The 21,461-nt window shown below is 42.6% G+C and overlaps 1 protein-coding gene and 2 pseudogenes across 1 annotated transcript in view; 2 read left to right on the plus strand and 1 right to left on the minus strand.

Moving 5' to 3' along the window:
• Positions 1-8,106: 8,106 nt before the first annotated feature.
• Positions 8,107-9,868, plus strand: LOC147444701 (uncharacterized; annotated as a pseudogene).
• A 4,628-nt stretch (positions 9,869-14,496) lies between these two features.
• LOC147444702 (uncharacterized) lies at positions 14,497-15,140 on the minus strand (annotated as a pseudogene).
• Positions 15,141-15,968: 828 nt separating this feature from the next.
• Positions 15,969-21,461, plus strand: part of LOC147444703 (Mitochondrial transcription termination factor family protein) — a 39,199-nt gene continuing 33,706 nt past the window's right edge. The window contains exon 1 of the mRNA XM_086527250.1: positions 15,969-16,686. Coding sequence (XP_086383376.1) covers positions 16,044-16,685 — 642 coding nt within the window. The 5' untranslated portion in view covers positions 15,969-16,043 and the 3' untranslated portion in view covers position 16,686. The remainder of the gene's footprint in view (positions 16,687-21,461) is intronic.

A 21,461-nucleotide genomic window follows, 5' to 3' on the forward strand; every position in this document is an offset into this window, starting at 1 on the left:
TGGATTCAAAAGTTGATTTAGCGCAAAACTTTGGCATGCATGTTTTGGGCATCTGAATTTTTTCACTTTGTTGCGTTTGCAAAAATTTGATATGGTTGCTTCTTTGCCACATCTTGAAGCACCTTCAATGCACATGTTTGTGAAAGTTGTACTTTGGGTAAGATACAAGGTTCAAAATTTCCAAAGGATGGTTCAGTAAGGGCTACATGCAGGTTGTAACTTGTGCATCGTGATGTTTGTGTGCCTCTGCAAACTCCATCCTTAGGAAATTACCTATACTTTGTGACTTTCATTGATTATTACTCTAGGCATGGATGGCTGTATCCACTTAAAGCTAAGTCCAAAGTGTTCATGTGCTTCAAGAATTTTTTGGCTATGGCTGAAAATGTCTCTAAATGTACTATGGGCACCCTTCGTTCAGATCGAGGTGGGGAGTATATGTCTTGTGAGTCTAACACATTTGTGGCTAATCGTAAAACACCAATATAAAGTGTTGTATACACCTCAACAAAATGGTATTTTTAATACAAGAAACATGCCACTTACAAAGATGGCACGATGTACGGTCAAGATTTTCCACATTCGTTTGGCTCGAGGCTATCATGTGTGCTACTTATGTACTTAATATGTGTCCTACAAAAGCAAACTTTGCAGTCTATGACTCCTTATGAAGCATGGCATGATAGGAAGACATCTATTGATCACATGCACATTTTTGGTTGTTTAGCTTATGCTTTGGTGCCACAAACACAGTGCAGGAACTTGGATGATAGGGCTATTAAATGCATCTTTGTTGGTTACAATATTGAACGCAAAGATTACAAGCTATAGCATCCATAAACAAAATGTATCTTGGTTTCACGAGATGTTGTGTTTGTGGAAGATTCTGTTCAGCCTTTGCTATAATGTACCAGAGATAGTAATGTAAGCTCATAGGACATTTATGACACTTTTTTGCCTCTTTTCAATGGTAGAAACTTGAATAAATTCCAATGAGGCAAATGTACAGCCTGTGGAGGTTTCTGAAAATGTTATGGACCAGGCTATTATTGATGCAGATATACTTGATGTACAAAGGGCTGAGAATTAAGAGGCTAGAGGTATGTTAAAATAACTGGTGTATACTCTACATGACAGTAAATTGGATGCACCTATGTCTAGTCGTACTTGTTTAGGTTCTCGCCATGCATCTTATGCGTCAAACTTCTATGCTCTGGCTATTTCTAGTTTATGTGATGAGGAGGAACCTCTTTCTTTTAATGAAGCATAGAATTCAAAAAATTGGATGGTTGCCATGCAATCAAAATATGATGCACTTCTAGAAAATGGCACGTGGACCTTATATGATTTGCCTCCTAGCAAAAAGGCCATTGGTACAAAGTGGGTTTACAAGTTGAAATGTAAGCCAGATGGTGAGATTGATTGCTTAAAGGCTTGACTTGTTGTAAAAGGCCATGCACAACAAAAATGCATAGCTTATGAAGAGACTTTTATTCCCACTTGTCGCATGACTATTGTTCATTTTCTATGTGCATTAGTAGCTCACTTTGGATGGGATGTACATCAATCATACATTGTTACTGCTTTCTTGAATGGTGATATATTTGAGGAAGTTTTTGTAACGCACCTCGCGGTTTTGTCAAGAAAGGACAAGAAGATAAAGTATGCAAATGTAAGAAAGTTTTGTATGGGTTGAAGCATTCTCCTCGTGCTTGGTATGAGAAAGCTGAGACTAGTCATGTTATCAACGGTATTATGGTCCCTTTAAAATCACTAATTGTATTAATGTTAATTCCTTTTTATTAGCTCTCCCTAACTCTTGGAAAATTCACAATACATTATACATAACACCTCTTCATTCTTTCAAAGGTTCTCTACCATCACTCCTTATAATTGATGATCCACCCTTTTTAGAAGAAAATTCCTTGTACTTGAGACCATCATAGACCATCAAGACACTTTGAGATGGAGTGGTATGTTGTATCACAAGTATTTGCTTAAGTATAAGAATCATGGCTTTGAAACCTGAGGTTTGCCCTTTGGCTATTGACTATGGTATATCCTACCCGAGGTTTGACATTTCATTCAGTGGTAATTTGATGTTGAGGTTTGCCCTTTGACAGCTATTTAGTGCATCATTTCCTAATCGAGATTTGTCCTTTGACAGTTCATTCAATGGTAATTTGATAATGGGATTTTCCCTTCAGTGCATCATTTAAAGCAATATTTGACTAAGATTTTGCCCTTTGAATAATGTAAAAGGTGATTGCTTTTCATTGTTGTCATGCTCTTCAGTGCATCATTTTAAGCAATACTTGACTAAGATTTTGCCCTTTGAATAGTGTAAAAGGTGATTGCTTTTCATTGTTGTCATGCTCTTCTTGTCTTTGTTAGAGGGACCGCTAAGAAAGATCTCTTTCAATTCCTTAGATAGATACTTTGATATGTGGATTGCACATATCTTTTTGCTTTCAGTGGGAAGTTCCCTCTGAGTATTTTACTTGCTTCACGAACATATATCGTGTGGAGATCCGCTGGGTCTCCACACACATTTTGAAGATTCCTAGTCTTATTTATTTTTTGCAACCAAGAGCTGCTAATTCCCTACCGCGGAGGATTGTTATCACTATTAGTACTTTCGGACATTTTATAAAATTTTCTTATGTTTAATTCTTAAAAACCATTCAAAAGAAGCAATGTAAATAGATATTGGATGGTGGTGGATATATTACACATAATGAAATCTAACATTGGGACTTGGTTTACTCGGATTGATTCTAAAGTAATCATATTGTTTTTTGTCTATCTTAAGTTGGGAACTTTGATATGGTTCACCCAAATTTGTACTCATAAGCTAATGATGATTAGGAATGTTTGTCATGAAAATATCTTCTTTTGCAAAAGATATGGTCTTGAAAATTTATGTTTATATGATGAGGCATTTTTTTGGCATGAATGAATTTCAGCTAATAGTCTTTCTAGCCGGGATATTCTTCAAATTTGATGGATATCTTCTTTTTTTTGGACTAGATACCTCGATTCCACTACTCTGAGCGGTGTAACCTGATACATTGCTAAAATTGTTTCCTCTTATATAAATTGGCTAAACTTGTGATGGATAAAAGATGGGCGCTCTGCCTCATACACAATTGTTAAACTACGGACATAAACACATCAACTTAAGGATAATACAGACTTGCAAGATAAGTTATATACTATGTTCAGTAAAATTTTTGAATGGAGGAGGTTTACTTAGCTAGCTGGGGTTCTCACTAGTTAATACACTTGGTTACCTCGTGTGTATTCAAGCTTGATTTCTAGCTCAAAACTCGATCGTAAAACTGAGAATACTTTTGATTTTCAATAATTAATACACTTGGTTACCTCATGTATAGTCGAGCTTGGTTTCTTGCTCGAAACTCGATTGTAAAATTGAGAATACTTTTGGTTTTTAGTTGCTTCTCAAATCATTTTTGTAATAAGGATGGCTTAATTTGAAATCTTGAATAATGAAGATGAGGCTTGCAATGATCGGGTAGGTCGACCTTGGAGAATATTGCTTTAGCATTAGAAACTTCAAAGGGACTATCACTTGATAATCGTTCATACTTTTTGCACAAAAAAATAAAACAAACTATATCATATTATTTCCTAAAAACAGTAAAAATGCTTTGTCACACATTAAAATTAAGTAGTATCACTTGCATCAAAAGGTGTGATGGCCTTTCGATGCTTTACATTTATATCTTATGGACTATATACAAATAATTCTTTTTTTGGATGATAGTCTAAGGTGAAAAAAAATATTGTAAGAGAGGACAAGGATAACAAATGATAAGTTCTGTGATATTGTAATACATATTCAAGGCTAACGAATATGTTGTCTTGTTTATATGGATGCATGTGAGAATGCTATCTTTACTTAAAATGGTTTAGCTTAGCTGTTGTCTGACTTTAAAGATCCCAGCTAACTTCAGCCTGGATGACATTCACAACTCTATTACTTTTTTGTAGGATTATTGGAATGATGCCTCATACTATATTGTACAAAAATGAATCTAATACTGAGTCACTTTTGTACAAATCATTGTCCAGTTCTCTAAAGCTAGTTGTCTTTTGAATGTTATGTTGTTTTGTGTATATGTATTAAGTTTAATACAACAACACACACACACACACACACACATAATATCAAGGTAACAAAAAGCAGCCGGATTATCGTATAAATTAGTGGGGCCCTCAAAATATAGGGTGCCATGAAGTCCCCCTCAGAGTCTGTTTATAGATACACACTCGTAACTTGACAACACAACACACATCTGCTTCGTATATTGGTCCAAAACATGCATGAACACTCACATACTTAATACTATCAGTATGGTGGTCCTTACACACCTTAAGTATCGCAATTTCATCCAGCACTATCTTGGTTTTAGCACTCGTATTTACTTAGTAGGATATGATTTCTCTTTAATAATGGTAGTCGAGTCCCCACTGGTTAGTGCGCCTTCAATCAATTGCTATGCAGTCCTATATAGCTTCTCGAGCATCGGAATTCTCATTATCCCAATAGACACATTGGCTAGCCTGTGAAATGATGGAGTAATGGGAGATGCTCTCAGAAGAAGCCTTATCACGTAGGGGCTACATGGTTTGCCAACCCTTAGCCAATCTGGCAATTTATGGAATCACATGGTTTGGTTTTAAAACTCCTAACTTTGATGACCTGGAGTCTACCTAACTTGGAGATTTTAGAATACGGGGAGTTGACTCCTTCTAGCTACAACGAGCCTGCATTTCTTTCTCTATTGCACATGCTGGCCGATATCGTGACTGAGCCATGCATCTGCTGCTCCATGGAGCGACTTGCGCTTTGGAGCCCCCCTCATGCAACCATCACCATGCAGCTCTCTGGTTTGTATCAGCTCTAGCGTATGCTTCTCTGCAAGCAGTCTCAAAGATCTTCCATACTCGACATATTTCTTTTCTTTACACGCCTCCTCTCCTCTCTCTACGTTTTCAGCAGTAAAAACCCCTACTGCTTGGTCGCTTTGACTCTTCTTGACCCTGATGGCTCTTTGCAAGCAACTCGACCATGATTGCTGGCACCGAGTTGGCCCTGGCTTCTTGTGACATGGTCTGCTCTCTCTCTCTCTCTCTCTCTCTCTCTCTCTCTCTCTCTCTCTCTCTCTCTCACTGTCACACACACACACACACACACTGCACATCAGGTTGAGACTACATGTTGGCCCTTTCCGTATGATATTATTTCTCTCTCTAATCTCCCCACTTGTAATTCCTCTTGCTATCTCTATCTCTTTCACACACCCACACACCCATTGGCAGATTCTTGTAAGTTATCATCGATTTCATTGGGTTATTGTCATGGTCATCTACATAACACTCACATGATACCATAACAATGCTCTGATAGGTACACACTAGATATGGGTGAGCATAGCAGAACAACGGGCAGTAACCTTCTCAATCATCCTTGGAATGATGGTTCTCAAATGCGTACTCTTCAATACTAATATGATGCAAGTGATATGGATGGCATGGTGACGTACACACTACGACAAAGCTATGGAGCAACAGATAGGTGATTTTGAACCTACGTAGAAATGGTTATGGTTTATTAGTATTGTTATTGAAGACAAAATTCATAGACATTAACAATAAGTGCATTGAAGTAGCTATGGAACATTCATAATTGATTGAGTTTTGCTTTCCCAATGGTGGCAGACTTTTAAAAAAAAAAGCATGTATGTCAAATGGTAAGGTACATTGATACTTGCTAAGGTTTATTTGATACGACTGGTAAGCCATAAACCTCCCGTGGAGGGTCTCATTGTGAGATGGCATTAAATGGAAATTTTGAAAATTTGTTCAAGTTTCAAACGACATGCTACCCAAATTTTGTCTAAGGGTTCCATATTAGTTTTTTACCTTACCTACTTACCATATGAAATCTTTCTCTCTCTGTTTATAGCTGGTAAGCAAACGGTAACTCCTATCATGACCACACAGAGCTAGCTTCAGCTTATATGCACACACGACCACTATGATACTTGTGGCTTAGGTAGATCTCATGCATAATTCGTAATGGCTATTGGTTCTCATTCATGTTTGAACATATGTGATATATTGGATTGAAAAAAGGAAATGCTTGCAAAGTATCTTAGTCTTAATTCCTTTTTTGAGTTACAAACAAGATGCTAACAAGTTTTTAAGAAGACGGGTATATGAGTTGGTAGCATGCAAATATACTACTAGTTTTTGATACATGAGATACATGTTGTTTTTGATACGGAAGCCTCAAACCTCTTGTGGAGAGTCTCATGGAGAGATGGGAAAAGTTGAGTTTTTTGAATTACTAATCAAATTACAAGGGAGATGCTTTTGGAATGCCTTAAACCTCCCGTAGAGGGTCTCCTTGGAGATGGCGATTGCTGAAATTTTTGAAAAATCGCTAAGAATACAAACAAGATGTTGTCCAATTTTTGATAGAATGGCTTATATTGTTAATAACTTGTAAGACAAATGCTGAAAGTAAGCTTCTTGAAACTCTGAGACTGACAGGGACTGGAGATAGATTCGGGGTTTACATAATTCATAAAGTTTCATAAAGCTCGGATTTTTTTCATAACCATGGTATAAAATATCACTTGTTGCTATGGGATGCATAACATTTACTTGATTGTCTTCTCTTGGATATCGAACACACTGGATATCCCACATGTGGTGGTAGGCTGTAAACACACTCTTAAATTATAACCCCCCTTTTTTTGGCATACAAACACATAGATAGGTACATACAGAGAATTTGGTCAATTTTTGTATCATGAATGGTAGTAGATACTCGCATTGTTTTGAGTACACTCGGGGAATATTGGGATGCACACAACTCTACACTCAGAGGTTATATTACTTAAATTCTGGTTTGATGGCATCGAGGGTGCACAAGTGGGGCGCGCGGAGCAAGGGAATCTGGGTCAGACGCGTGGCGAGCCGCATGGCGGTGGGGGGGGAGGTGGTGCGTCTATGTGTCTGGACATCATTAGTAGGGGATGTAAGGGACGGCTACTTGCTCCTCGAGGTTGGTACCTTAGTTAGTACCTCGTACCCTCGGGGATGGGGCCTGCATTTGGTCTCGCTCTTTCTGCCTCTCTTTACAACGCTCTCTAAGGCGCTCGCCAACTCTTCTCCTCATCTCCTCTTCTCGGGGCTCCCCTGCTCAAAGTGGGGTTGCAAGTAGGGCACAAGGCAGGGCTAGGGGGTGGGAGGTTGTCACCGAAGGCTGAGTGCAGCTGCATATGGTGGGTGGAAAGACGACAAGGAAGGGGAAGGGTGGCAGCATGTGGGGTGCTTATTCCACCCCCCCCCCCCCCCCAAGGCTGCAAAAGGAGGAACCCGCAATGGGAGAAGTAAAGCCCGACCGCAGGTAATGGGGAGGGGGTTCACGGCCATGGGGTTGCTATTAAGGCTTGGCCTTTGACATGGGCTCCTTTTTTGCAGGTGACGATCCAGGAGGAGGAGGACCTTTCCTCACAAGGAGGGGAGGCAGGGATGTCGAATAGTGAACAGGTAAGGGTTTAGGGTGTTGCTCAATTAGCCTGGGTTTAGAGCACGAGGAGGGCATGTGATTCTCACCCTTGCACAAACTACATTGCAGGTCACGACGGAGGTGGTGGTGTCCGAGGAAAGAAAGGAGGACGATCCCCCTCCCACTCCTCCTATGAAAAAGAATCCAAGTAAGCTCCCTGTCAAGGGGGGTAAGGGTGAGAAGGGACCTCCTCCACAACAAAGAAACAAGCGAGCTCAAAGCTTAGTGCAATCCAAAAAAAGATCTAAGTTTCGTGAGGATAAGCATGTTGGAGATGACATCGAGGCCACTTTCTGTCAAAATCAGGTATGTCTGGGTTTACACTTGCTCAGAGGCATGTCCATGGGAGTGCTCGCTGAAATCTGTTTCTGATTACTGTAGGGTGCTAAGAAGGAGACAGAGGTCCAAGTATTGAATGAGGCCACTTCCAAGAAAATGCAGGTATGTCCGAGTTTACGCCTAATCATGGCCATTGGGGTGCGCTCTAAATGTCGCTCTTTATGCAGTGTGTTGAGAAGGGCAAGAAGACAGCCATACCTTCGGACGAGGACGAGTCTCAAATGCCGCGTGAGGATCCCACTGTTGTGGAGTTGGCGACAAAGGAAGGGATGCATGTATTTTCACCTTCCCCAACTCGGGTTTGCCTGGGTTTACATGTTGGGCCCATGTTTGCACATCGGGCTTGCCCAGGTTTTCATGCCATGCCCGGATTGGGTGGGTTTATCTTCAAGTCCGTGGTGCTAAAAGTTTAGGTTTCATGGCTTCTCTTTATAAGGTGGGTTGATCCCAAGGTTTTGTTTGTGGCCAGAGGTTAAACCTGAAGGTTGATGAAGGCCCGGATGGGAAGAGGAAGCTTGTGAAGCCTAAAGAGAAGGCCAAACGAAGGGCTCTGATGCGAAGAGGCCCCTTGTGAAGTCGAAGGAGAAGGTCCCAATGAAGGGTTTTGAAGCAAAGAAGGCTCTTGTGAAGCCCAAGGAGAAAGGTTCATATGTGGTTCAAAAGCCCTCAATTGTCCACTTGAAGGGTCATGAGGTAGAGAAACAATTCAAGGTGGCGAGTGAAAAGGGGAAGGGAAAGCTTCAACTGCAAGAGAAGCCCAAGCGAAATGCTGTAATTGCCACCGCAAAAGAAGCCAAAGGCAGTAAGAGAAAGCTTCTTGAAGTAGAAGGGGCCGGTTCACGGTGTACATCCAAGCGAAGAAAGGCTGGAACCTCTCAAGCATTGAGCGTCAGTCGTGTGAGTCCCTCTTTGACCCGGGTCTACATTTAGTCTCGAGCATGCACGGGTTTATATTTGGGTTAGCAAGGGTTTCATACCATTTCTAAAGTTATGTAGGTATGTTCTTTTATACAGGTGTGGAGAGCCGACTCATTGAAGTCATCCCGGCCATATGTAGAGCTTTACATTGATGGGAAGCTCGTCCGGATGTATCAAGCAGATCCGGCTTGCCCAAGTAGAAACACGCAGATGGACAAGCGGCAACGTATGGGGACCACCTTCGAAAGAAACATGGCCTAAGGGTACAGATTCCACATAGAGTGGGAGGGAGGGTGACTCGTGCTTCTTTAAACCCCATTCTAAAGTCTACACAAAGAGATAGGTTACATGCGAGAGAGCGATTTGAAGACGTGGACCGCAAGTACGAGTTGAGTCACAAGGCTATTCAAGCAAGGGCCCTCATCAGGGGCTTCGAAGCTTGGGATTCTATCAACAAGAAGAAAGTACGATGCACCAAAGACGACTTTCTCCTTGACTTCGTGGTGGCTCGTATGCAAAAGGCTGATGTTGTGCAAGAGATGAAGAAAAATGCTATAATGAAGAAGATATGGCAAGGCTACGAATGCCATGTGACTCTGTGTGTGTGTGTGTGTGTGTGTGTTTGTTGCACATCAATGTCCGGGTCTACACTGTCTAACATTGCCCAAGTTTACATAACCTGTATGTGCAGCGGCATGTTCAGAGCTTGATACCAATGATGGTGATGGCGGGGATGAGGAAGAAGTTGATGATGACCAAGGGAGTGACGAAGAAGGTCAAGAGGATTATGAAGAAGAGGGAAATGGGGACGGGAGGGACGAAGGGACTGAGGGCAGTGGGGATGATGGAGACAGTGGCGGGAGTGAGAGTGGTAAAAGTGAGAGTCAAAAATGGGAATCTGATCCTACATTTTTCTCTAAAAAACCTTTTTCTATATCTCTCTTTATCCTCTCAGGCTATCATTCTATCCAATTAGAGGGTAGGATGCCCAAATCTCACAGATAGTTAATATAAAAGTGTTGTTGTATAGCTGAGGTTTTTTCCAGTTATTCTTAGAAACTAGCATCTAGAATAGACCACTGATAGACAAGATTTGGTTTATATCAATGTACTACAGGGTGTGATGCTATCTATCGGAAGCCAAACTATGGGGGATATACCATCCTTTGAGAATGTGAGCACAAAAACTCGCAAGAGATGCTACCTATCCAATTGAAAGCCACGTCCCTCCGCCATACGTGATTTTTCGGAAGGATGCAAATAAGCCTTCATCATCAAACCTAAAACAACCAGTGTACCAGATGAAATTATGGTAGAGGAAAGTCTGCCAAACAAAATTATGGTGGAAAATACCGTTAAAAGACGGATCATGCCTGCTAGAGAAGCAAAGAAAAAACTCCCTTGAAATGCATATAAGGAGAGTGAAGGGGTTTAGGGCTATGTGACAACAATAACAAGCAGAATAGATTGTTTGGATACCTATCTTCCCATCAAGGTTGCCCATGTTCTAACTGGCTGCTTGTGTTGGATGGTGGCAGGTATAGGTCTATTCTCTCATGGATTCTGAGACTCAATTAGTCTCCTACCAGAATCGGATGTACCAGCTTCATTTATAAAAAGTTGGATTGTGTTGATTTTGTCTTCATATATTGTCTATTGTAATTTAGGTCTTATCTATTCTAGGTCAAGTGTCAATATATGGTTCTATAAGAGGGGATGTCAAATTTAATCTCTCTCTCTCTCTCTCTCTCTCTCTCTCTTTATTTCCCGAGTTGTCCTTGGTCGGACAACTACCATATATTGAACTTGCCTTCATTAATAGCTACTTACAAATTTATCTCTGGTAACATCCTTCAGGTTGGCTGGATTGTATCTCTCACATGATTTGGATACTCCGACGATAAAAGGTTTCATATCCCTCCTATTGGAACACAGTGCTTACTATCATGCTTCAAAGGGACTGGCTTTCATAAGAATCTCCTTGACTATGAAAAAAAAGCAATACAGGAACAAGAGCTTTCAGCATTAAAAACAACATCTGTTAATGACTGGTTAAAACTCTTAGCCCTTGCCAGAAAAGAACATACACAACTAATTAATTCACTAAATTCTTTTCTATTATCATTATGCTTTATTGATGCTCAGGGATGTTCGGATTTAGACTTCTACTTTTCATCCCTACCTTCCATAGTTAATAAGCTCTATTTGATCAATAATCTCCCTATCCTTCCTCTAGCAATTAGACAATCTCAAGAGATTGTGAACCCTCTTTTGGATCTAGATCTCTTGGATCAAGAAGAAAAGGAAGCCCTAGGCCTAATAGAGGACCCTTCTTCTCAAAAAATTGGAAGGTCTATGCCCATACATTTTTCTGAAGTCATTCCGCTACTCCCTTTCAAACAGATTGAGCTCGACGCTATTCGCCTTGAAAACAAACTCAGGGATTTTGAGATACTGAATCAATATGCTCCATTCACGATTGACTCTTTAGCTCTGCTTTGTAGTTTACCACCTGATGTGGTAGAACAATGCAAAACATCAACACTTCAATCAAAACATCTACTATTGCAGGATAAACCTTTTACACTAAAACAGATAAAACTGTCGGACATTGACAGTAAAAAGTGCTTTAATACTTCTATGGTAGCCCGTACAAAAGGACTATCACTAAATGAGAAAGAAAACGACATTTGGAAGTTCTTGAAGAATTGCTGGAAGGCCGTTGTCCATGCCCGAGTTGGGTGGTTGTCACATGCCCTGAATTTGTGAAATGCTTCCCTTTTGTGGAAATTTAATGTCCTTGGGAGCCCTTTCATCTGAAAGACATGAATAATCCGATCGTACCTGTCCTATCAATGATTGTATCTGCACCTCATCACAAGATGGGATACGTCTTTCAATCTCATTTAACTTACTCTTCAAATCTTCAATGCATTGGTTGAGGATATGTGACGAAAGGGATCGTTGGATGACCATGTCATTGGGAGGCTCATCTGGCCCTTCAATTATGGAGCCAACGTTTTCTTGTGTATTCTCCATCGCCATTTCTCTAGCCGTGTCAACGATTGGGAGAATATGGCACAGATGAGGAAAGAAGTCTCTAACTACTAGTCGCATGCCATACAGGTGCTTGCACATGCTTGCCCAATCTGCACAATCACAATAAGAGGATTGCAAGCTGGCATGATACCAGATCTCGTGGCATGACATACTCAACACCTTGAAAAGGAGGTCCGCTTCCTCGATCACTTCAACTGTTGATGGGTCACTTACATATCTGCAAAGCATTTGTTCTCCACCCGACAAGCGTTTCGTTTGCCCCTTATCATTCGCATACATGTTGTGTTTACCTAAGTCAACTGCAAAAGGAAAGGTAGTATAAAGACTCAATTACTCATACTATAAACCCGAGCAAGGACATAAACCAAAGACACAGTTATCGAGAATGCAGGATAAAAATACAGTCACTCAGAGTGTAAACCTAGTCAAGGAACTAAACCAGGGACACAATTACTCAGCATGCAATATAAACATACAGTTACTCAGAATGTAAACCCAGGCTACTGACCTAAACCAAAGACACAGTTACCCAGAATGCAGGATAAAATTATAGTCACTCAGAGTGTAAACCCAGTCAAGGAACTAAACCAAGGACACGATTGCTTAGAATGCAAGATAAAGATACAGCTAGTCAGAGTGTAAACCCAGGCAAGGACATAAACCAAAGACACAGATATTGAAAATGAAATATAAAGACACCGTTACTCAGAATGTAAACCCATGCAAGTACAAAAAAGGACACATTTGCTCAAATTGTAGTATAAAGACACTAATACTCCAAATGTAAACCCAGGCAAAGGCAAAAGGTAGACCGTGGCATACAAAAAACAGAGAGGAATTATCGATCTCCTGTTTCTGTCTGAAGAACTCCACAACAGTACGACCCATCCGCGTCCCTGTGATTGAATCGCCAATAAGGGCATGCAACAAGTCCAAGGCTGATCGATTGATCCGTGCATCCAACAAGGTGTACTTTATGTACTGCCAAAGTCTCTCCACCAAGTTTATGGTGTCAACGTGCCCATGAGGGAAGAGCCGGCCAAACTTTGGCCACAATCGACGCCAAGTGCATGTCTTTGCAGCCCATCCATTGCTAATGTATCTTAGAATGTTATCATGCTCCAAGCATTCCCGAAGGAGTTCTTTGTACTTGAGTTGAACTCTTCCTCCGTCGGGTATTGCATCATACTCTCCATTGCACCATACACATGGTCCTTCATTTCTTTGGGGACCTACAAGAACACGTGAGGAGGGGGAGGCAACATGAAAAATGGAGAGGCAAAGAAACATAAGCAAGCCTTTGGTCGCACCTGTGGCAGTAAATGCTCCACCCGAGCCTTCTTTGTGTGGAACCAACATACTAGCACAATGCATGCAACTTGGGTGATACTACCATTTTCACCCACTTCCCAACAAAATGGATCGACATCAACCACTTTCTTGATGGCTTGTAGTGAAGTGATGCACTTATTAAACACCAACGCCTTTGGGCGGATGTTGTTCAGTCTTTGAAGGAATAGTTTCAAAGTAACCTTCAAGGCGACTTTTTCTTGGCTAGTGCCTACATCACATGTGCATAGCATGAACCACACAGGTAAACCAGCACCATGCTGATTTGGTACCACTGCTTCATACAGTGGCATGACAAATACATTTGTCTTGAAGATTGAGTCTATTGCCCATGAACTATTGCTTGAGAAACACATAGACATGTGAAGCATCCAATCATCTTGGATAACTAGAATGAAGGGCCGGTCTGTCTCCTCAAGTGCATCAGGGTTGTAGGGCTGACAGTGTAGCACCTTGTTATGCTCTTTCAACTTAAGAGCCTCCCTGGACATTGATGACTAGTCGTCACTTCCAAGCCTTCCTACAGTAATGAATATGGTTAACATAGGTAAGTATAAACCAAGGCAGGCAACATATAAACCCGGTCAAGTGTAAACCCAGCTGCATTTCAGTTCACAAAAAGAAAAACCACAGAAAGGTCAGTACCTTCGACACACAATTTGTAGGACATCATCTGGATTTCCTTTGGAATCATGAAGAATCTATAGGATACTTGCTCTACAAGAGATGCCATGTTGATGTGGACGACTTCTTTAGATACACTCATCCTTGCAACATGGCGACATGTACCGACATCAAACAAATCCTCCATGCATCGCTTCTTCACCATAGGATGCAGAGGAAGGTGATATAGATCACTCCACGACCCTGGAAGGTGTCCTTTGTGACCTCCAAATACCCGTATGGTGACCTTCTCTATGTCATGTCATGGAAAAACCACAAAAACCATGAAGGTGCATCCACACTTCTTGGATGTGCAAAGTCGTCGACGCTCCTCGCCGTTTCTTCGCGCGTTGCCCCATCGATGGCACACAAATTTCCATTTTGTTTGTACTACCCAATTTAGTCTAACCAATCTAGCTTCGTGGTTGACAACTACATTATCTAATGTTTTTTGAACATCAGCAAAGCCCACTGTGTGCTGTTCAATACACACGTCTCTCTTGCTAGCACTCTCACCCCTGTCATGTAAACCCAGGCACTGTGTCACATCTCGTGTTTGCCTATCTCCATCCTCCAAAGTTGAAAACTGTACCACAAGAGCAAAGGTCAAGGACCTCCTTTTCAAATTCAAGTGAAATACCATGCATCCTAATGTTGGTGCACTGTGTTTCTGCGATTGCTATCCTGGTTGCGGTCCAATCAAGATGTTCACTTGTGTGGCATGAAAAACAGTCCTTTCCCAATCTTCTATGCATGGAATCCTCTTTCCTGTGCTATTGACAAGATACATATCACCTTCTTCATTGGTGACCATGTGTAATGATGCTTGGACTCTTCCCCATTTTCTCTAGTACAAGAGGCCCCGTTTGTCTACTGCTTTGAGAGAATCTATGGTTAGTCCTTGCCCTTTTTGTATGGAAGCAATCATCAAGCTGTATGCTTGTCTATCAAAGGCAAAGTACCGACTCGATGTAAATGCAAAAGCATTTAGGCATGATTGTTGAGCCATTTCAAACAAATCTTGCATTTCGTGGCTATCACTAGAGTCTCGCCCATCCATCTCCTTATCAGAGGTGCTATAAATTTGATACATGTCAAGAGGACCTTGTCACCCAAGGATCTGGTTTGAAGAGTCTATCCACTGTGGCTGTTGCTCAACGGTTGGGAGTTCATTCAAATCCCAATGACAAGCCATCCTTTCCATTGTTGCCCTTATTCTCTGTCTTGCCCGGGTTTACAAAGACTTTTCCACCTCTTCCCAACTATCCAATGATGAGGCCACGGGAAGAAAGATCCTCTGCCCTACTGATAGCATCAGATTTCTCCATTTTTTGCATTGCAATACCCTAACTTGCCTGGGTTTACAATTGAAGAGCTCAATTGTGGGTGGCTGTGGAGAGATGTCGATTCTCCATGATGAATGAAACTTGGCAATCCAGAGCAGGGACCTTTGCAATTGCAAGCAGGGAGACAGAGGCTCAGAAGTGACGAGCTCTTTCAGAAGAGGACAGGGAGAGGAGAGCTGCATCGACACAAGGCCATGGTGAGCTGCAACATCACCCGCTCTACCTGCTTGCGCTCATGCCATTCGGAAGAGGGGGAGAGAAGGCTCACAATGCCTGTCCCTCGACGCTCTTCCCACGCGCCCTAGAGGAGCATGCATGGAGAACATTCGTAGTACCACGGTGTAACTACCTCCGCAGCCCCCAATCATGTGATTTTTGAAATTGCATGACGTGGTACCCAACCCCGTCATCACCCCTGCCTCGCCACCTCGTCCACCGTGGCTTGCCTCGTAACCCCTCCACGTCCGCACTCCGTAGGCTCCGACGTGCCCGGGTTTACATATCGCAGTGTGCAACCCCCCCCCCCCCCCCCCCCCCCCCCCCCGCCATGCGGCTTGCCACGCGTCCGATCCAAATTCCCTCGCTCCCCGCGCCCCACTTGCGCACCGTCGATGCCATTAAACGAGCTCGTCACCATAATAGTCTACACACGCGTTTCCCGTGGGTTATCCTTTTTCCCGACCACTCGTTCTTGAGTTGGGCCACTCACACGATGCTGGTCGCCGCGCATCCGTTATGGGAAGCAGCAGCGGCTCGTTGCGATGGTGGTGACCACTATGGAAGGTCGCCTTTTACAGGCTACAATTTCTCCTCATTCCGGAAGTAGAGTTTTGCTGTCTCCTATGCGTCATCCTCGGTCAAGAAAAGAATTTGCAGGGCAAACGCCAAGCTTAACAAAGACAGCGGGATTGCAGGTGGTTGTTCAAGCCAAATTAGCAGGCAAGCCAGCAACTGTGCCGTTGGAGGATCAGCTGTCGAATAGCGAGGATCTTGCTAAGTGGCAGGCTGCACGTGCACCTCTTCTAGGGTTTGCTGTGTCCGAGCAAGAAGCTAATCAGGTTCTTGCGAAGTCTTTTGGATGGTTCCCTTCACCGTATTGGGGTGAAGAGAGAGCCAAAACGATGCCAGATCCTGCACTCGTGCAGAAAACCCTTGATTTTCTGTGCAGCCTCGGTCTTTCGGATGCAGATTTGCCTGCATTTCTGAAGAAATTTCCTGAGGTCTTGGGTTGCCTTCTTGAAGAAGAGATGCAGAAGAATGTGCAGATTTTGGAGAAGGAATGGGGCATCTCTGGTACCTCCTTACGCAATCTTCTCCTGCGCAACCCCAAGGTGTTAGGTTACAATGTTGACTGCAAGGGGGATTGTATGGCACAGTGTACACGGTGCTGGGTTCGATTTTGAGGTACATGTTACATGCGTCTAATCTTTCTGCTGTTAGTTATAACATGATTGTACCTCTCAATTACACAAAGAGCTGTACCATTTTAAACTGCATGTACGAGTATAACATTCAAATAAATACATTTATTGTTGTAAATAAGAATTTATGAGCTGGTAGTCTGTGCAGTTTTTTTTTGCATTTTTAAGTGCTGTTTAGTATATGTGCTACTATGTATGATGACTTCTTACATTACTTGTTCAATGTATTGTGTTTGGCTTGAGCATAGTCTCTTTATACCCTCAATGTATTAACTGCAGCAGTTTTATTGCCTTGCTATTTTATGCAAATCCCTTGTATATTAACTTTTTTTCCTTTTGATATGCGTCTTGTCTCATAAGAAGTTGTGTTCAGTTTTCAGTTTTGGATTGTACTTTGGCATGGTGTATTCAGGTCAAGTTAAAGTGCTTTATCCACGGGTCTATACCTTGCACTTTCCTTCACGGGTGAATCGGGGCTTATCCTGGATTCATCTAGGTGTATGCTTTGTCAATGTTTTCTAATTTTTGTGTGTGTCATCTATGTGAGGTTTTGGAAATGAGACTTTGCAGATTAGGGGGGGTAAAGGGGGTGAAGTAAACACGGGTATCCTTCTCGAGATTACTTTGCCCAAGTTTGCCCGAGATCCCACCTTAGATCCCATCTCCTCTCATGCCCGTGTGAGGTATAGTTTGGGGGGGGGGGGGGGGGGGGGGGGGCTCGCCCAATTTCTTGTGGGTCTGGAAACAATGTTTCCTCTTTTTCGCGTATGAGCTAGCGACGTGTGGAGCCATGCTTCTCTCAAGATCTCTTCTACTTCCTTGTCTGAACCCAGCCACAAAGAGGATAGGACTTGGCTCTGCTTTTAAAGGCTCTTTCTGTGTTTCATCTCTCAAGTCTTTTTAAATTTACTCTGTAAGGGCCAAAATAAACTCTCACAAGAAAGGATAATTTTTGTTATGTTGGATATGTATGTCTATCATTTGTCCTCGTTGCATTGGACAACTCCCAAGTTAAAACCACCTTTTTAAAAGCAAAAAAGAGCAATTGTGAAGCTAAGTATAATTTCCTATGTCTACGAGAGGGTTGAGACTGTGCAAGGCAAAAAATGTGAGTCATGTCATAAATAGATGATGTGTTACTACCCTAGGATCCCAAAGGGGTTAGGACCCGACAATGCAAGAGCTTCCTCTCATCAGTCTACATAGGACAGATGCTTCTGTCCCTTTGGTGGGATTTTTTCATCGGATGGGTGCGACACCTACTTTTGCACCACCTCTGCCACCGCCGCCTCACCACCTCCCGTGTTTCATAGTTGGAATCCTTATGCATACCCATAAAATCCACCAGTTCTAGAATCTACATGACTTCCTCAACCCAAGGATTTCAAGGACGATGGATTGACAATAAAAATTTCAGCTGTTTAGGAGTCAAGGATTGGAAGAGAGCTTTACAGTTTCTTTGAACTTACGCATTCGAGAAGTACACAGAAGAATCCAATTTTTTTGGAGTGGCCTTTTCTTAGAGACTATGCAATCAATGGTGGATTCTTTTATCCTCAAAGCCTCACGCTCCAAGGCCATGGCAAGCTTTCAAAATTAGTTTTTGCTCGAATTACCTAACGTCTTTATTTGAAGTACAACTTCTTGTAGAATGGATTAAGTTGAAAATGCTAGCCATTGATAGCATGGAAGATTACAATCAAAGCTGGCCTCATGGCTTCCAAGGATTGAATGAAGATGGAGGCACCCTTTTCTAGAGACTCACTGTCACAAACTGATGATGTGGCATGACCACTTGCGGGCAGATGGGATGACGTGGCACAAAAATTACGGATAGGTTGACTTGGCAGAGTGCCACATGGTAGACAATATGGATTTTCGGAATCTGCGTTGACATGCTGACGTGGTAGATTGTACGGCAAGTTTCGTAATTCGCGCTGACAGCTGTACCGATTTTCGCTTTTTGCATTGCTGCTTTTTGCTTGCAGATTTTGAGATTACTTGCTTTTGGGGCTTTGCTTTTAGCACCGCTTGTAATGTTTATAAGTGACCCAAGGGGGCTCACTTCTCAGAGCATATGGACGCAGAGTCTGAGAGCGAGCATCCGCAGGAATTGTACTTTACCCAAAGATTAATATAAAGAGCAATATCGAAAGGGGTGTTGTCACAAGACGGGCGCCACGTGCCAATAGAAAAGAACAGACTGAACAGACTTTTAGCACTTCAATAACAACTGAATTGAGAGAGAGACGACACGCGACACGGAGTGGCGGAATTTCACCCTAGAGAGTACTGGTCCCAAACCTTGGTGCCCCTTTCGGTATTTCTTTATATTGCATCAACACAGTACAAGCCGATACTCCAGATTCTGAACCTTCTCCAAGAAGCATGCCAGAGAATGAGCTCTAACCTCATATTTAAAGGCCCTTGGCCTGAAAAGCAGTTACAGCGAAAATTCTTCAAAACTCAAAAGCTTCTAGTCCAAAAGCAATGCCAAAAAGCTGTCAGCGCGTTTTGCAAAATTCCGTACAACTACCTCGTCAACAGTCAGCACAAAACACGGAGCGTCCGTACAACTGCCACGTCATCAGTTTGCGTGAGTGTGTGTGGGTCTTGCTTTATTTTACTTCCTTTATGTCACTGGGGCTCCATCGGACAGGGTTCCCATAAGTTGGTTACTTGTTCTTCTTAGGGTTTAGGCCTAGCTCCATTCTTCAAGGCTTTGACACGTCAACAGTTTGTGACATGCGCCAATCTTTGGGGCCAATACCTCTGGGCACGGAACTCTGCCGGGCCCTGTGGACTCTCTCTCTCTCTCTCTCTCTCTCTGTCTATTAAAGTTCAATGATTATGAAGTTTCTGTTCGTGTGCTGCTATTGATTTCTCGCTTGGAGTGTCCAAGCCGGTTACAGTGGTATCAAAGCACAGAAAGATTCTTTTCCTACGGAGGATCCGAACCTTTTTGCAGCGCACAATTTTTGTGAAAGAATCTTCGTGCCTCTATTTCGGACTTATTGCTATTAGCCACTCCCACCCTTCATACATCGCGCATCGGGCGCGCTCTCATCTTCATCGCTCTGTCTTAAAGGGCATAAAGCCATAAAGAATCCCAGATTACATATGACAAAGATAACACCTTTAGGGGGGGGGGGGGGGGGGGGGGGGGGGGGCAGGTAAAAGAAAATCCGGCGCGGGAACCGAAGAAAATAATGAATATTTGGACATATTCTTGGTGGAAAATTTTGCGACAGCGGAGTACAAACGTCAACTGCAGGTTGACACATCTATGAAAAGATTGGTCAAGTACTCCATAGATCCGAGACTAGCGAAACAATTGAAGAATTACCCGATTGATAAGATTTACTAGTGATGGCGTGTGGCCAGTGCTTCTCCTCTCAAGTAGGGAGGAAAGCCGAAAGGACAGATGAGTGCAGAAAAGGGGAACCTATACTCGCAGAAAGAAATAGACAAGAACTCTTGAAAAGAAGATGAACCAAAGAACCACTAGAAGATAAACTTGAGAGTTACAAAGCAGCCATCAAGCGCAGAAGAAAAGGAAAGATGAAAGCAGAACTGGTACCACATTGCGTGGGGACCGACCTGAATCAGATGAACGAAAGCTCAAAACTTTGCCGCACAGGGGGCAAAGTGAAAGATCAGGAAGCCCTCATTTTTCTTTGGTGGAGGGCCAAGGCCAACTTCTTTTCACTTGAATTGGCGATTCGACTTGGAATTACGCCTGACAGGCTGAGGCCACAGGCGGAGGTAGTTCTAGCGGCACTTGGACGGACGTTGCCATTACGCCGATCGTTTGGAATGTCAGGGGTGTTTAGGGCACGAGGACTTCTATATCATGCCTTTGGAAGGGTGTGATGTCCTTTGAGGAATCCCTTGGTACCACAAGAACAATGCCGAGGTTGACTATCCGGCTAAGAAAGCGACTTTGACAAATGAAGGGGAAAGAGATTGCACCTGATGAAATCCAGTTTTCTTTACTCAATTTTTTTGAAAGAACTGAATGATGATTGAAGGTTGAATATGTTTGACCTCAAAAATGAACGACAAGATTTTCTGCAATAGAGGCTGATTGTTTCTCTGAGGGCGTATAAGGCGAGTTGCCTCCTTCAAGTCTTGAAGATCACATGATTGATTCCTGGTAGTACACCACCGAACCGACCACCTTACAGAGTTAGCCGAGGCCAAAATAACAAAAAAACAATGAACATAACAGATTTCCACATTACGAGGATCGATGATACACTCGACAGACTTTAGAATTCTACTTGCCAAATTGATATGAAGAGTGGTTATCATCAGATCTGAATTGTTCCTGGAGACGTCTACAAGGCAGCTTTCAGGACGACTTTTGGGATTTTAAGAGAGTTTTACAGCAGGAGTACAGATGGACCCGGTCAAAATTGAGACTATCCGCGACTTACCTGACTTGAAGAATGTTTATGAAGTTAGAAGCTTTTTCGGCTTGTGTTCTTACTATCGGGGGTTCATTCAGAAGTTTGCCGAGGTAGCTTCTCCTTTTGTAACAAACTTGGACACCCCAAGTTAAGATTCTATCACGACACAACAGGAATTCACTTCAAAATAATTCACAGATCAAAAGAGAGTGGACACGACCCGACGTAGTTCTGTGCCAAGAGATATTGGCCTCAAAGACTGGTGCCCCTTTCGGTATTTATTTTTATATTAATGTTTGGGCAAAGTACAACCGACCCGCGGGTGCTCGATCTTAGACTCTGTGTC

The sequence above is a fragment of the Adiantum capillus-veneris genome, chromosome 13 (genome assembly GCF_014529385.1).
Source record: "Adiantum capillus-veneris isolate H3 chromosome 13, ASM1452938v2, whole genome shotgun sequence".
Lineage (NCBI taxonomy): Eukaryota > Viridiplantae > Streptophyta > Polypodiopsida > Polypodiales > Pteridaceae > Adiantum > Adiantum capillus-veneris.